At 36.2% G+C, this 18529-nt stretch overlaps 1 protein-coding gene across 1 annotated transcript; it reads right to left on the bottom strand.

Annotated features, from left to right (window-relative positions):
* Positions 1–2729: 2729 nt before the first annotated feature.
* LOC106666802 (iodotyrosine deiodinase 1) lies at positions 2730–14663 on the bottom strand. Its single transcript, XM_014394263.2, has 6 exons — positions 13790–14663; positions 7365–7531; positions 7148–7293; positions 6071–6454; positions 5058–5248; positions 2730–3090 (listed from the first exon to the last, which is right to left on the bottom strand). The coding sequence occupies exons 2-6, from the start codon at positions 7382–7384 to the stop codon at positions 2908–2910; spliced, it is 924 nt and encodes a 307-aa protein (XP_014249749.1). The 5' UTR covers positions 7385–7531; positions 13790–14663; the 3' UTR covers positions 2730–2907.
* Positions 14664–18529: the final 3866 nt, after the last annotated feature.

Here is an 18529-nt window from a genome sequence, read left to right on the forward strand (position 1 = left end):
AAACTACAATCGATGGATGGAACTCGATTTCTCTGTTCAAGAGTCAAACCAAATTCACCTTTAATAGTTTTTTTTTAGCATTTTAAGCAATACAAGTGCATATAGATTAATTCAATCGTTAATTAATTCATCACAGTTTAGTACATTTTAGTTATCAATCAGCTAATTACCTCACAAAACACTCAACACATACACACACACACACGCAACATACAGAGTGGTTTGGCAACAAAGCATCCCAATTTGCTCTATCGCATTCTGTCAAAATATACTGGGGATTATGATGCAAGGCTTTAATGATCATTTCAAGGGTGCTATTTTACTTCTTCGGTGCAAATTTATCTAATTTAATTGCTCCCTTGTTAGAGATGGCTCTGATGAGCGCTATAACTGAGTAATTCCTGTGTGAAGAAAGACCTTTTCAATTTTTTGGCTTTGTCCCATTCTTTCAGAAGTTCAAATTCTCTTTTTGTGAATTACTCGAATATTGAGAGCTTGTTTGATTGTAAAACTTAATTCCCCTGTTGGTTGTGCAAATAGTGCACTGGAGTATCGCAGAGAGCTCGGGGAGCAGTTTAATGTTTCATTTTATATTGGGAAACGCTAATACTTTTAATTAATTTTGTTGGCTTATTTTTTTTTTTTTTTTTTTTTTTTTGTATGCAACAACTTATTCTATTCAAGTGACTCTCAGCCGGCCACAACCTCCAGCAGACAGTTTAATAATGAATGCTGTATAAGAACTGTTTTTGTTTTAATTTGATCAAGGGATACCGCAAGTTATCATTTAATGCTGCATGTGTCATGGCAGGAGAGATGTGTATAGATTTGAAAATACAAGAGAAGATAGATTGCTATAAGGCACATGGTCATCCAAAAATCGATATAGGCCCTTCACATGTTATTGATTATTTACAAGTCCACATACTATGCCACCATTACCTTGGAGACAATACAAGTTTAAGTCCGATTGAAAAGGAATATCAAACTAATAGACTTTTCCAGATATACACTTACTAAAACAAAATTAATTCTCAACGTGATGCACAACTCTGGTATACGATCAAAACTGTAACCTCATCCATACTATGCGGTATAGACTATCTGGCTGGTGTTCCAATAACCCAGCAGAATTAGCAATGGATTCAGATACAGGATAAGGCAGGCAATAATGAACAAACCTCCTACCATCGGGGTTTACTGGTGGGTGGAAAAACAAACATACACACACCACACAGGTTGGAAATGCAGTGTTATGTGGGTTAAAGCTCATAACAATTATCCGGGGATCAAAGAGGCTGATTCACAGGCTACAGAAATGGCCTATGACCTGGTTCCAAGAACCCACATAAACAGACAGTGCAGAAAGAAAACATTAAAACTCTGGGAAGAACAGCGGAGAACTGCAGTAAAAGAGCACCAGACAAAAACATTTTTCCCAACTGTAACTACCAGATTGAAATTGCCATTCAAAATAACAGCCCAACTAAGCCAAGCACTAAACAGATATGGGACAAGCCGATCTGCACCACTTCAGCCTAACAGATGATCTATCATGCACCTCCAGAGCACTCTTTCAGGACATACCATCTAATATTTGACTGTCAAAGTATGAAGACATCCATAAAAAAAATGTAAAGGGATCTACTCCAGGAGGGCACCTCCTGGCCAGTTTCAATTAACCTGCTTTTTTTGCTGTCATTCTCTAGATACTTTGAAGAGCTTATTTTAAAAAAACATTGACTTAAATCATTAAAACCAGTTAGTGTAAGAAAAAAATCTTGTCTATGAGTACTTGCGACTTAAACACTTTGCAATCAGTTATGGGGACAGGTGAAAATAAACTTCCCATGGTTTACTGTACTTGGGAAAATTAAAAACGCACACATTTGTAGATATAAAGCTACGACGTATAAAGTCAAAAACCTTACTGTTATAAGTACCCTACCTGAAATTAGGACTACTCAATTCCAATAAACTGTACATCTTACAGTGAGCTATTAACCAATTTTCGCATGATTAACAATTAATTCTAACACACCTAAATTCTACAATGGAAGCAAAAATACCAGGAGTCCAGAACTCAGGATATATTTTGAGGATGGTGCATGTGAGTGTGATCGGACCTCTAAGAACTAGAAAATTGATCCAATCTTACAATAAACCCATTACAAGATCTTAAAAAGACATAATTAAACTAAAAGAAAATGCTACAAAGTAACATGAAAGAATCCAAGGGAAACAGTCTTGAATAATCCACAAATAGAACAGACTGTAAAGTACAAGCCAATTAAAGTACCATTATAATGTAAGAAAAACCCGAAGTCAGCGCTGCAAATTTTAAATTGTAAACAAATTCACATTAAATGCTCTAACATTCTTCAAAACCCTGACTAAAAATACCTTCTTCCTTAGCTGCCCAATGTTCGTAAGAAAGTTTAGCTAAATTAGAGGGCATTGATAATATTTGTATGCCTAGAACCAATAACAGGTATTAGCAATATTAGCTTTTAAACAAATTAGGTCAGAAGGAATGAAAGAAATGGATCAATCAAATAGACACTAAATGTTCTAAACAAATTTGTAGTTCAGTGATTTTCCAACATCCTGCACTTCATTTTTCACAGGTCTTTCACCACCTTCAGTGGCTGGTCTGCCCAATCTATACGTTAGCAACATAAATTTTTGCATAAATATGCTTGGTTGTATTTTGACAAAGAACAATAAGATTTAAAAATATGCCCATTTAGTGTTTATTGCTTCCATCGTGTCATTGATTTGCATAGTTTAAAAAACTGAAAAACACAATTCACATCAAACCATTATTTCTCACTTCATAGTGTTAATGCGTTGACTCACAATTTAAACAAACAATACATAGTACTTTCAAACAAAAAAATATCTTATTTATATTTCAATCATTATGTCTTCAATTTGTTTGCGAGAGAGATCGGGGACTGTAGCATCTTTGGAAGGGTATCCAACAGGAAGGACCAACGTCAGTTTTTCATTTTTCGGACGTCCCAATAATGATCGAAGGGCTGGACCGCAATTCATAGGAGTGCTTGTAAGAGATACCAACCCTGCCATCTAAAAAAAGAAGATATTTAGAAAAACAGCAGAAAACAAGTAAAATAAATTCTGTCAAATTGAATGGATTAATGTTCAAATACCCAATGGTGCACAGAAGAGGGGTCAAACTATTCATTTACCATAGTTTTTCACATTATGGTCAATTAAAAAGCCATGGGCTCTGCCAGGATTGAAATCCAGAACCACTAGAGAGGCAAATGAAAGTCTGACACTCTAGCCACTCATCCACCATGGTCCCCCTCATTAAATAAATTTTTTAAAAATTTAACATTAAATTAATTTGAAAAAATACAAGAGTCAATATATTTTTGAAAATGTTCAGTGTTTTAAGTGATATCTAATAATAAGTCTTTTTGGCAATTTATAAAATCATAATTTATCAGAAATAATTTGCTGGATTCATGAGTGGTCAAGGATGAGGTAGTTTAGAAAAACATTTTTTTCATTTTTTTACTGGCATTTCGACCTTTATACGGGTCATCTTTAGGGCTGTTTTGAATTACAAAACATATGTTGATGGGAAAAAATACAACACAGATGTAAATGTAAACTTTTTTCTTGTAAACTTTGAAAATTTAAAAAACCTTAAATTTTTTAACAAAGTTTTCATAATTCTCCCAGGCTCTGAAGATGACCCAAATAAAGGTTGAATTATTAAATGTTCATCATCAGGTTGAAGGATTTACAACCATTAAAAAAAGACATTTTCAAGCACTGCATATTTTTTATTATTATTTATTAATTGATAGGGGTAACAGGTAATTTTCTGACTAGTTGCACAGTGGAAAGACTATGTCCAGATCGAGGAAAGTACTCAAGTACCTTTATGAGAACCATTAATTTCATTGGGTGACGCTGTTACCCTTCTAACATTGCAATACTTTAACTGACATTCTGATGTCTAACTTTTCTTGACAGAGACAGCAAATCTATGTGATAATAATAAATTTTCTTGAGTGCCAAGTGCCTCTGACGATCTGCAATAGTGTCTCGTAAGCGTGAATTATACTTTTATGTCGTTCTGGTCCCATGGGTATGGGTGTTGTTCCTTGTTTACTCACTTGTGGGCAGAAGACAATACACTGTACTTACTCATTTTTTTTTTTTTTAATTTTTTTAGCATAGTTTTCAAATGTCAAATATTATTTAGGTGCGTGTTTAAAATAGGAGGAAGATTAAAATCTAATATACTATTTATGCATTTATCCCCATGTTTAATGGGCACTCTCGACACGACACGCAAGAATGACACAATTACACAGAAGACAACCACTTTGAGCCCTGAAGATGATCTCAATAAAGATCGAAACGTTGGCACGAAAAAGAAAATGTTTTTCTGAAACCTACATCACACCAGACCGCATCTCACGATTTCTAAATAAATACCCATGTTTAATTTTACATTTTTATTTCAGATTTCTCAAACCAATTTAGTTCACTCCCATTGTTGAAACTGTGTAACAATGTTGTATTTAAATTTAAATTTAAATAGTGTTTGGGTTCATTTAGATGGTCTTAAATTCAGGAAATTTGTTCCGTTTAGGCAAAAGTTCTTTAACTCTCGTTTTAATTTCTCTACTGTTTTTCCTATATATTAACATATAAGATACACATATATACCATAGATATATAAAACATAAGTATGCAACATCACAACATTTCTCAAGGTTTTTTTTTTTTTTTTTTTTTTTTTTTTAAATTCCCAAACATTGTTAAATTTAGTATTTAGTAAAACTTTCCTTGGATGAAGATGAGAAAAAATTTCATATATAACCATCAGAAATATATTAATTTTTATAAAATCAATAAATGCAATTTTATTTTTTAATATTAATCTGGCAATTATAATATTTTAATTGGCAAGGAACAGTCCAAACAAATTTTGACTTATATACCGAGAATGCTATGAATGCCGCATTGATGCAATGTTAAAGTATAATTTTGTGGAAATTAAGTCTATTTACGTGAATAGCTGTTATGAGAATTCCACTTGCAATGGCAACGCTCATTTCATTGTAGTAATGCATCTTCTTCTGTCCATTCTCTTTGAATCCATAGGCCTGTTTGAACACCATAATTAAATATGGTGCAGTTGTAAGATACTCCTTTTCCCAGTTTGTCTTCAATGGTTTTAAATCTGATACCCATCTGTCTCCTTTAATTAATCAAAATTTAAGAAACATTGTACATACAGGTTACATATCATTTATGTCAATACAAAAGAAATGCCACAATTATTTATTCTCATTATAAATTGATAAAGAAGGTTTTAATATTGATACTGGGATAATTTTGAGATAGGTGTCTGCGAGTGATGAACTTTTAGTTTGGGTCATCTCAATCTTGCTCTGTCTATCTTTACTAGTTTTGGTTTTTTACCATCTTCAAATCTACCAATTTGGCAGACCAACCACGATGACCAAGTTATAATAATGTTATGTTCTTGTATTCCCATTTTTACTGGAACTAAAGCAAATACTGCCCAATGTCACCAGCCACGTGGCTCTCTTAACAAATACTAGTTTATTTATTTTATTTATTTTTTTAAGAATTTTATTTAAGAAACTGTTCAATGAGAATTTAATTCAAATCTGTGACAGTTATAATTTTTATAACTATCATTTGGTTGGTGGTATAGTATTTATTATATTATTATTATTATATTGTTCTTGAAATCTTTAAAACAAATTGTAATGTTAATGTTCTAGGGTAAATATTCCATAAACTGATGATAAATAATTTTGAAAATTGTTCGAGTGCAGATTTTAAAGAATAAATATGTTAGTTAATAACAAAATTTTAAAAATTGTTGATATGCCATCTGCAAAAGTCTAAAAAACATGTAGAGCAATGCATTCAAAGCAATTTGTTTTTCAGTTTTTAAAGCTGAAACTTCTGGAGTGGCAGATGCCTACACGGCAAAGCCAAAAAGAAAAAAGTGAAAAGTGGCATTATTTTAAATTAGAGTAAATTTTACCCATTCTTCTGTTGTAATTTATTTCTTCCTCTTGCTCAATTATATTTCTTATTTTCTGCTTTATGTCTTTGTCGGAAACAACAACATAAGTCCAAGGCTCAGTGTGAGCACCGCTGGGGGCAGTTCCAGCAGCCTTGATGATGTTCCGTATGATGTCTATAGGGACGGGATCTGGACTGAAAAACCTCACTGTTCTCCTCTTCTCCATCACATCGTAAAATTCTTTAGACTTGGCCAGAGATTCATCAAACGATATCCTTCGAAATTCAAGAGGGACATGTTCCAAATCCGCAGGTAGGGAGGGGCCTTCATCATCATCGGGCATACTCCCGCTGTGTTCATCTTCATCACTATCAGCAAATTCTTCCAATCCGTTTAAGGCGTCTGTAAAACAAATTATGGAAATAAAAATAATTTTCGTTAGTTATAACTAATAAAACTTTTGTACAGTGTTGTATTGTTAAACTAAGTCCTTACCCAGTTCAATATTGAGATTTTTTTAAATATTTTTTTTTTATTTTAGTGTTAATTTGAGCCTTCAGTTCGATAAAACAAGCCAGTCAGCCAATTAGTGGTTTTTAGTTGGAAGAGAAGCAAGACTGGCTTCTTCTTCCAGAAAAAAATCCAGCAGATTCTTGCAGTATATTTACGCAACATTCAAGTATGTAATATGACAGAATGCTCAGGACAGATAGTAAGTAAATTACACTCTAACAAGTATTAAGTTTTAAATGAATTAAGATGAAATTAATAAATTTAATACATGCTGTTAATGATAAAAAATAAACTGAAAGTAGAAGACCAGGCCTGAAGTTTATAACAAATGTATTTCGTGGGCAAGTGGGACTATTAAGTATTAAAAATAAACTTTTTAATTGTATTATTTGTTAAACAATTTTTCAAATATTAAAGCCAGAATTTTAGAAAACGACTTTTGTTACATCTCTTAAAAATGGCCGTTTGAAAAAGCACTTTAAATACTTAATCGTTTTCCACCTAGAAAAATTAATCTATGTATATATGGGCATATCAATATTTTATAAACATGTTAAAACGATAAATTATTAAAATATTCACCTTGTTCCGGAGGTAGAGATTCATTGACTGGGCTGTCAAGTGCTGTTCTGAAAAGGACGACGGCCGCTATGAAGCAGACAATCACAGTGATCACGAATGGCCAATATTCGGCCAGAAAAGGAATTTGGCCCAAGATAATTTTATTGCTTTAAAAAAACAAAAAAGAATGGAATAAATCTTGTTTAGACGTAGTTGTCGATATATATCAACAACCTACAGATCTGTCAAATCCATCATAGTTCGCAGGTGTCTCGTGACCGATATTTGCCCCTTCTGCGTTCTGTCGACGAACGATCGACGTTTTCTCTTTTCGCAATATTAATGCAAACTTTTCCTCTCTACATGTCCTGTTATCGATCTTTATTGACAGGGCAAGGCTATCGGCTTACATGTAATCAACCCGAAATTTAAATATAAAATAGATATAAAAAATATTTCGTCTAATATTCTCTATAGCTTTGCTACACTCCAAAAGGCTTTGTGTAGGAGTTTACATATTTTTGGCGTTTACTATTATAATAAAATTACTATTAGATAAATTAATTATTAAAGAATTTTTTTTTTTTTTCTCATTGGCTTATAAGTTTTCTTAATGGTTTCTGTGAAGATTCCAAAAAGGGAATCTTAAACAGAGATTTATAGAACTTAAGTTTGTTGGAAATATTAAAATTATATGTAAAAATAATTCGGCTAATTGTTGGGAAATCGTATTGTGCCGGATTGAGTTACTGGAAGTGGCCTGGAATTCGATTGAGAAATGAGGGTCGATCCCGGGGCAATAGCCCTAGAAAAAATAGAAAAAAAGTGCTGACGAGAGGCCTTATTGCTCAACCCCCAGGATTAGCTAATGCCCGGACTCATCCGGAATAGCTCAATGACCTGGGACAAGGGCAGTCGGGTCACCCGGAAGCATAGCAGTATTTCCTAAGCGTAACTGTTCCCCACCTCCTCCCTGAACGGATTGATACAAAAACTCTAACGGAGTAAAAAGGTGGGGGGAGTGAGCAGTAGAGAGTAGAATCAGAGAGAATCCGGGTTGAGTCCGAAGAGAGTCCGAGTAGAGTCCGCAGTCCGTAGTCTGGGAGTCCGCAGTTGAGTCAGTCGGAGAGTCCCGTAGAGACGACGAGGAAATGAAAGAGAGGCGGTCAGCGGAGAGCTCGGTCGGGGCGGCCCGGAATAGGCATCGAGAGAGACGCCGAGAGGGCCGTCCAAGAGACGTCGAGAGATACGTCGTGAGGGCAGTCGAGAGAGACGCCGAGAGGAACGTCGCGAGAGACGTCGTGAGGGCAGACGAGAGAGACGCTGAGAGGAGCGTCGAAAGAGACGTCGAGACAACAAAGTTCGCAGAATCCGTCAGGATCCTGTGTGTACAAATTTTGTCAATCGATTTGCGGGAGATTTGGAGAACAGTTGGGGCGATTTCGGGCTACGGCCTAAGTTTAGTACTACGATCCCAATAATTAAGCTCCTAGTATTAATTTACATTAAGGTTTCGATAAAGAGAGTAAGAGCATTGGTTTTATCTAGAATTAGTTTTCCAGTAATAGGTTTTGTATATGAATTGTTTAATAAGAAAAAGGGTTGCTATTTATAACCAGGGTTAGGGCGTTAATCACTAGTTGATTGTGCATATTGGGAATTGTTCAGTCATATCAATAAAGGGACTTGATTGTTCGGTCCGAATTCTTGTATCTTTTCCCCAAACCTCCCCGTCCAGAGTTAGTTGTAAGTAAGAAAAGGGTGCTCACCCGTCAAGCCCGGGCAACCTGACAAATCTTACCCCTAAAAGGCTTGACGGGCCTTGAGTGGAGTAGCTCGCTACCCTCTCGGAGCACCCGAGCGAGCGACGGTGTTCGTGCGCGTACATTCGAACGAGCCGCGAGCCGCGCGCACGAAAAAAGAAAACCGCTCATCACAGTTTCCAAATTAAAAGTTCAGTTGACCTTACGCGGTTGCCCACTTTTGTGCCAAAGCCAGCTTACATGTAACTTATGCACCTTGTCCCATGTGGAGGTGTCATGCTTTGGTGCATCATAGAAAGCGAGTAAACATCCAATGTGAAAACTGTGCTTGAACACAGCGGCGAATCGTTAAGTCTCCCGTTCCAATTTCTAAACGTGAATATGTACTGTATCAAATTTGTATACATAATAGATTTATTCTGGCTTCACTTGGTTCTGCAGTTTCTGTCTAAGGTGATGAACCTCTAGTATTCAATTTCAAGCCGCGTGAAGTGTTAAAATGTGGCGAATAAATCGGAAAATAGCCGTATACCACAATGATATACAGATGTACAAGAAACAACATCTTTCTTTCTAAGTATTAAGCAGAAAATAAGCCATCTTGAATTTATAAACCTTTGGTTTTAATAATTTTATTTTAAAAAATGATGTGAGAAAAACAGAAGATTAGTTTAAAATGTGGCGAATAAATCCTAAAATGGCCTGATGGTCGTATACCACGATGATAAACAGCTAACTATTTTTACGTTAATTCGTTTTTTCGCCTATATGAGAATTGTGCTTGAGATCGGCAGCGAGTATCTTGGTAACCTATTGCGATTTTTTTGGAGAAAATAGGATTGTTTTACTGTATTTAATACTGCCAGTTTTGTGTTCATAGCTGTTCAGAGCGTAGGAGTGAATATATTTATTAGTGTGAATGTGTAGTGTAAGAGGGCCGATGGCGGCATATTGAGTACCCCACCAAGCCTCAATTAGGTTAGTTATATAATAGCTGTAATAATAGGAGGAACATCGAATACTCCACCATCTTAAGACGGAGGAGTGACCCCGGACTGCCAACCCCCGGGGTGGATAATTCTCGAGTCAAATTGTAAAGTACAAAACTGGAATTGCCAGTGGACTGCGAGATGAGATAGACAACCCTGCACACAGTGTGGTCACGTTCATATTCCTTCTTTTTTAAGCTTTCTAGGTGTTTTTCTTTTTCATTTCTTCTATTATACGAAATATCAGTTCATCGACCATACCATTATGTTCCATCTTCGTCGATTTTTAGTTAAATATTGGCATGTAAAAGAAGTCCTAGTTTACAATTTTTTCAAAGTATTTCAGAGACACTTAAACATATAAAATCAAAATATGAAAAAAGTCGTAACCAGTAGCTGTAGAATGGTTATTTAAAATTAATTGACATCTTTGCGCCGAGTACCATATGGGGCAGTACACCTGACATTATTCAAAATAAATCCGTTTTTTTGTGTATGCCATAAAAAATGATTTCAGTGCTTTCGATCTGTTTGAACTTTTTGTTTCTTTATTCTGTGTTTGATTTGCATTTTCGCGTGATTCACTTAACAACGGCTCCAGCATGCGAGAGGAATTTGACACGATTGACGAAGAGGGTGGTCCTAGCCGTGTCGAATGGGATGACCGCCGAACTGATGTATTCCGTCCTGGCGTCTCGAGGAAGGGATTCATTTTTCAGAAGAGTCGTGGAGGATATAGGTACCTGGGGATTATCCAACATGTCAATCCCATCCAGTTCCAAGTCTGGGTTCGTGTCAATGACCACAGGCGCAAAATCAGATTCTGCTATCTTCCTAAACGACGTAGGACTTTTTCCTTTCGAACATGACCTTGTTTTCAACAACACGGACAAAATATTTTATTCTGGAGACCCTTACGTAGCGTCTTATACACCGGATACGGATAAGAGAAGACGTTGGACTGTCAATACTTGGCCTGACGGTTTCGAAAATTCTGTCAAGAAATACTACCAATTTGATAATTTTGCTTACGACGGCATAAACAAATCTTTTTTCGTTAATAAAACTCTACGAGAAAACTTAAACGCTGACAAGACCATTTTCATTTTATGGTCTACCTCTATAGACTATTGCCGTCTCACAAACGAGCCAAAATATTGTTCCTCTGTGGTAGAAAACTTGGACAAAAATATGGAAAAACTTGATTTTTTGTTTCGTTCGTATTACGGTGACAATAAGACGACTTTTATTTTCACGTGTGGCCAAGGGATGGCAGATTCGCGTGGAGCTACGACTTACAATTCACGCAATTCCTGCCCATTTATCGCTTGGGGTCCTGGCATTATGAAAAGCGGCGGAAAAATTCGAGAAGCGCCGGGACACTGGAAAATGGAAAATATGAAGAGCGTAAATATAGAACAGATCGATATTGCTGGTTTAATAACAACTCTTCTGGGCGATCCGACACCAGCCCATTCGTGCGGCATCGTTCAAAAAGAAGTATTGGACACAGACGATCAAAATAAACGAGACGCCCTGTACTGCAATCAAAAGCAAATAAACCATCTATTAGAAGAGCACGCTAGAAAAACGGGAGATTATTTTGTTCTTAAGAATTCGCCAGACGGAGAAAACTTAACTGACCTTATGCAAAAATTTAAACAATCTTCTAAACCAGAACTGGCAGAAAAATTGATACGTATTCAACAAAAACAGTTGAAACAATATAAACGATATTTCAATTTACTCTTATGGAAAATTGTTACCGTGATTTATCTTGGTTGGGGAATTCTTATTCTCGAGAGACAATTCAAACAGGAACAAAACCAACCCAAGGAAAGTTTAAATGTTCCGTCAAGAATAAAACGTTGGTACGTGAGAATGTTTTCTAAAAAAGATATATTTTCCTGCCTTATAGATTTTATAACATTGGTATTTTGCATTTCTCTCTTTATTTTGGTCTTTCTTAAAAACTGGCCACGACATTTTTCGGTGTATTTCGCCGTTCTCTGCCTAGTCTGGTGGAGAGTGTTCAAAAATATAAAAGTCCTAACTAAAGTGTTGGATAATTTCAATTCATTCGCGAATACCACCTTTTGGATGATAGCGACGACCGTCCCACTCTGTGTTCTTATATTTGGCATATACAGGGTTTACTCGAGGCAAATCCTTGTAGTCATAACAACAATCGCGCTTGTTTTAATAATGAAACTGAAAAACTCTGACATTATTATTTGGATTTTATCTTCAATAATTATTTTAATATCGTTTGTTTATGAAATAATTAGTCACGATGGTAGTTTCTTTCTTATGAAAATTGGCTGTTTGTCCTGGGTTTGTTTCTTAGTCCTCTTTATATATTATAAAGACGATTCAATATGGTCGTTTATATATTTTTTTATACTTATTTTATCGATCTGGAATGCCATTACTATTCGATATTTACCCCGAGAGTTCAAATTCGCCCATTCGGTTCTTGCATGGTTCATTTTGATTTTATGCTTGTTTTTACCACATTTTTCTCCTAAACAAGGAGTCGAAAAGTTGTTTCACTTTTGCTTCTCATACGGGGCGACGTTTATTTTAATGTGCATCGGGCAAGAAGCTATGGGACTGCTCGCCTTTTGTCTTCACCTCATCACTTGGTTTTCCGCCGAATTACGCGAATCTAAAACCGACGCGAGCATCGACATCCGTCGAGGGTTTCTGCTCTTATTTTACATTTATACCGGTTATTTCACAATAGGCAGTACAGATTATCCTAATTTCTTTGAAATCGATTGGGCTTACAGCTTTGTCACTCACCAGCCAATCATCGCAGCTCTGCTATTTTACAAGGCGATGATTCCACAGTTCGTTCTCGCGACGACGTTCGCGATGATGTGCGGAAGGACGCAGAAGGCCTTCGAATGGTTCCTGTTCCTCAACAATATTGTGAGCCTGGTTTTCTTCCTTTCGACAAAAGGTGAAGGGTACCATTTCGAAGAGATTTCCGTCAGTCTCTTCAGATTCTTGCTCTCTTTGTTCTTCCCAGTTTTCTTTTCGATAACTGTCCCTTTAATAAACTTACTCACAGATTGCACGACAGTCATCACCAAATGGTCAAAACAGACCTTTTATAAAATAATACAATTCTGAAACTAACACGTTCTTACCTTCAAATTAAGATGCAAAATAAGATTGAGAGATTTATTCTTGGAGTCTGGAGAGTGATGAACATGTAGCTTGTTCGTTTTCGATTACTTTCGTCTGCCAAGTTTCGCTGTTTCACGTCGAAATGAAAATAAAGCGAAATGCCGAAACAGAGCGAATAGGAAGACCAGGATGATCAGAAACGACCAGAAAATGAGTTCCACTCTTACAACAACGAAGAAAATTTAAGATAAAATAGTTCAGAGTTAAATTGAAAAACGCAACCATATTTTTTTTCTAATTTATGTAAACACTTGAATATAAGTAAAACAAATATTTTCGAAATCAACTGGGCAACAGTCGATCATAGTCTGGGCTAATACAAAACATATACTAAATTTTAAAAAGTTAAAAGGTATAAAAAAATGCGAAAAAAGGCTATTTTCTGCTGATTGGGAGTCAGTCATATTTTGCAGTAACTCTTGTGAAGAAATTGAGGGACAAAATTTCCTGAAGAATCAACGATAGCAGACGTCAGCGTACTAAAGTAAAAGAAACTTCAATTCAGGCAATTGTGGGAATGATTTATTGAGAGATGAGTTGACAAAACTTAGATATATAGTTACTTATAAGATGTTTCGTGATCCAGAAGGAGATGGGAAAGAAAAGAAAACATATTTAGGATAAAGGATCGTCTAACAAGTCTGAAATAATAATTAAACACATATATTTGTTTCACTCAACTACTACGGTCTTACATTATAAATCCATTCAGGTACCTATCTGGCGTCCAAAGGAACAGGCTTACTGGTCACACCCCGCTCTCCAAGAAATTTCTCAAGCAAGGCTCACAAGTCTTCAATTTTCTCATTTTCACAGGCGGCAGAAAAATTAATAAAGAAATAAAAGCGGCTGTAGTAATCTTAAATAAGCAACAATGTCGAATAAAAAATAAAAACAAATGAAGCGTGCAACCTCGCTTGAAAAATCAGGCTGAACTTTTAGCTATCAGCAGCGCCGTTTCTTAGCTTTTGGAATTAACCCGGTTCACTGAAGAACCCAAATTTGGACAGGGTAACTTTTATCAGTAGTCTCGACAAGATCAGTTATTCTCGTTGCAGAAATTCTATGATTGTTGATATCCGAGAAAATATATGCAAAATGAAACGAAATGGCTGGAAAGTCTTCATTAAGATAATCCAAGCACACTGCGATTCATGGGAACGAGAAAGCCTAATAATCGTCCTTCCAAAAAATTACGTAAGCTTTAGAACATATGAACAACGACAGAGTAATTGCTTGGAATGATTTGACAAATGGAACCAGGGCTAGGAATTCTCTACAACAATCGCTTCAAGAATAATCATGAAGAACATAAGTAGAAAAGGCCAAGTATTAAGTGTACATGGAAGAATCTGAGAATACCTTGCTAGATTCGATAACAGACGAATCGGAAACCTGTGACCCAGGGATCATGTTTTCTACTGTCCGGCAATGCAAAATTTGAGTGTCAATCTTATTGGGAGCGAGGTGTGCCAGAGAGAACCATGGCCAGTTAAACTCTCAACCCACATTCAAAGGTACTTAGGTGAATTTAGAGACTTTGTAAAAAAACTTAAACTGGCGAAAACTTTGGTAAAAAAAACTGCAAATTCAATATAAAAAAATGTAATATATTCAATAATTAATCATACATAAATGTACTGATAAAGAAAAATATGAACTTTTAAAATTCGAACCAAATCATGTTGAATTCTATATTAAGTTGCATATGGTTAAAATGCGAAAGTATAAACAGAATTGGATAAAAGAGATGCTCAGCAAGTCCAAGCGGATCCAGACGTCTTGAATCCTGTACCTTAAAAAGTACAAAAAATAACTATCACCTATATGCCGATGACTCCCAAATATACATATCCTTCCACCCTTCCGATCTTCACTCGGCCACTCTCAAGATCCAAAAAGACCTAAACTCCATCAACGAATGGGCCCATAAAAATTCCCTAGTCCTCAATCCGTCCAAATCCACCGCCATAATTATCGGGTCCAGGCAACTCCTCAATTCCCTCCCCAGCATCCCACCTCTCATGCTAAATAACCATCCCATCCCCTTCTGCCCTTCGGTTAAAAACCTAGGAGTAGTCTTTGACCAAAACCTTTCCTGGCATTCTCACATTTCCCAAATTTCCCGCTATTCCATTGCCTCCCTCAGCCTGTTTCGTCGGTCCTGGCTTCTCTTACCTTTCTCCACCCGCAAACTCCTTGTTTCTTCCATTATACTTCCCTTCTTCGATTATAGCTGTTTGGCATACGGTGGTCTCTCGGAGGGGAAGAACGCGCGATTGAAGCGTATTATGAATTGTTGCGTAAGATTTGTGTACGGCACCCCACGGGGATCCGGGGTGTCGGGGTTGTATTCCCAACTTTCCTGGCTATTCTCCTCCTTCCGTGCACAGTATTTCCTAGGTTGCTTTCTTTTCCAGTACATCCACACTCGTCGTCCTCCTTACATCATCCAATCCCTCCAATTCAACTCCTCACATCTCACTCGTAAGACCTGCTCACCCCAATTGACCTTATACTTCCGCAACATACAACCCATACCTTCGAAAGATCCTTTCTGATCCGAGTCCCTAAACTCTGGAACTCCCTTCCCCTTTCTATTCGTCACGCTGCCTCCTTTTCCTCTTTTAAATCCCACCTGTATAATCACCTCCTCTCCCTCCAAGCAGAGACCTCACATTAACATTTGTTATTTTTGTTTAATATTCTCGTAATTTTTTCTTCTGTCCTGCCTTATTGGTATACATTGTGTCAAGATTTCTATCTTTTTTTACTGTTAACTTCATAGAAGGAACTTCCTTTATTAATTTCATGTAAATTATTCTTAGAGGACACCAGTCCCAGAATAAAGTTATTTGTCTTCTTCTTTTTCTTAAAAATAAACATTTGCTTCTTCCCACACTTAATTCTGAATCTTACACCAGCTGTTGGCCGATTACTTTGTTCAATAAGCTAATTTATATTCGCACTTTCTCATTAAGCTTGGCCTTCTGATTGCAACAGTAAAGTACATTCCATTAATGCCAATGGGTAGCCTATTTCGAAAGGCGAAACGTTCTAAGAGAATATAAACAGCAAACGAAGGAGAAAAAAATTAGAATTGTAAAACACAGTTTTTTTTTCCAAATGGAGTAAAGTTTATTTTTTTCATTAGAAAATTTATTTCCACTATTCCAAATTATATAGTTCATTTAAGCAAATTTCGTTTGTGTCGCTCTCCTCTGGCATTCTGCTTCTTGTCTTAAATCAAGTCCTCAACACAGTACATTTCTTGTGTCGCTAGCAATGGTTAACTGATATACTTTTGTACTAAAGTTTGATGATAAAAATAGATACGGTATCAAGAAAGAACGAAGGGCAAACGAAATCAATGAACAACGTCTTAAAACTTAAAGCATTTATACCGATTTAACAGAACAAGTTAATATTTTTCCACTTCGAACTTCTGTATCTGGTGCCTGGCAGTTCTGGTAGCGTGATCAGAGCTCATCTAATAACCGAGCACACAAGGATTATAGCTTAAACACTCACTTATAATTTTGACCTAATTTCACTATCGTATTCCCTTACCTAAGGGAAAAATCATTCTTTTATAAGCTTTTCCCACGCAGTAGAATGCACGACGTATTCTGCTCAAGACGAAAACACTGTCATCCACATGCAATATGTAAAATATTTAATAATATTATATGTAATGTAACACTGTGTTCTAATTGTTCCGGAACAAATTCAAGTCTGCATCAGATGACTGAAGCTTCTAATATAATTAGCATATTTTTACCATCAACTGTTGAATCTCTCTTACTTTGTAGAGTTTCTTATCAATTTAGTAACTTGGTTGTCAAAATTCACTGATCATTGTGGCTGTCTGTTGCTAATTTGATCTGACAAAGCGTGTGGGCGCTAAGCTGCACGACGTTCAGCAGACCACCCCAAGGTGTTACAATTTGAAGAATGATTAAATGTAATAAGAATTTATTGGTCTTAAAAAAAGCTTAGTCGTTTACGATCATTTTGGTCTGCATGTCCTCGCTGTTGCCTTGCAGGGCTTACTCCAAGATATCTCAATAGGAATAATGATCAAAGGTGGTCACATACCAGCGCTGAAAGTGGTGGAATGATGAGACGTGTTCCAACGTTTTTGATCATCAGCTCATATGAGTACAAAATTTGTTAGTCGTAAAATCGTTTGGGCGTTTTGGCCTGTCTGTATTACTGTTGCCATAAATTTCACCCGATTTAATGGTCATCAAGCTACCAATATATTAACCTTGTAACTTGTAATATATAAGCCAGGACCACATCATTTCGTCACAGCTACTGTCCTATATTCATTATTTTCACAATCTTTTCAGCGAATGCTGAACGATCACCTCACTTAGAAACTCTATTACTAAATTCTCGATTTGCCTTTTGACAAACTCATTCATATCAATTGTACAAACTTACCACTGAAAGAAGGCTAAAAGCCAACAAGTGTCTAACAGATCAAAATATAGAGGTTAGAGAGACTAATCTGATCGAAAACGACTAAGCTACAGGTTTATCAGTCATCAAACAAATAGCTCATCACTTTGAATTGTAGTTTGGTCATCTTTTTTCGCTCTGCCTAACCTGACCAAGCAAGGCGACGAAATGCTGAAACAAGTCTGAAAAACCAAAATAGCGAGGTTAGTTCGGAAACGATCACCCCAGACACTTATATTAAATTGTGAAACATTGGGGTTTGGGTGTACATACACTTAGACTGGTACAGACAACTTAAAGATGTCAAAATGCCAAAACGCATTGGACAACCTGGCATACCAAACCAACGAGCATGATCAGGGATGACCAACTACAGGCTCAACACCCCGTATACCTCAATAAAATATCTCAAAATGTTGGAATCTCTGATTATCCTGCTCTTCCTATCCATAAACTTATCACTTTGTTAGAATTGAGGTGGCGAATTGTTTAAACGTATCTGACAGACTAAACCAGCAAGGTTCGATAAATCAGAGTGATCGAAGACCAAACTGCAGTTCTCACCCTGCATACCTCGATAAAATATTTCAAAATGTTTGAATTATTAGTTTGGGGTCTTCTTTATCGTGTTCTGCCAATGTACTGAAACGATCAAATCACTGATGGTTAAATGCCAAACGCTTATTTTATGGATGGACAGACCAGATATGACCGTTAATTCATCACTTCGCGACCTCATCATAGCCAAAAGAAAGCACTTTTCGCCATTTTCAAAAGATTTAATATTTGATTCTCAATAAAGGATAATCTAAAGTTCAAAAATTGTTGTAAAGTTAAAGATTTTTGACAAAAATTATTCTCAGTTCGTTATCCGATTACTATTTCTACTGATTATTAGATGTAAGGAAAAATTTGAATTTTTGATCAAAACAGTATTATTTTAAAGCTCTTCCCAGTTCCCAAACCCCTTTCATAATAATGACAAAAAT

Source organism: Cimex lectularius, unplaced genomic scaffold (genome assembly GCF_000648675.2).
Source record: "Cimex lectularius strain Harlan isolate CLEC.00 unplaced genomic scaffold, Clec_2.1 scaffold2, whole genome shotgun sequence".
Classification (NCBI taxonomy): Eukaryota; Metazoa; Arthropoda; class Insecta; order Hemiptera; family Cimicidae; genus Cimex; species Cimex lectularius.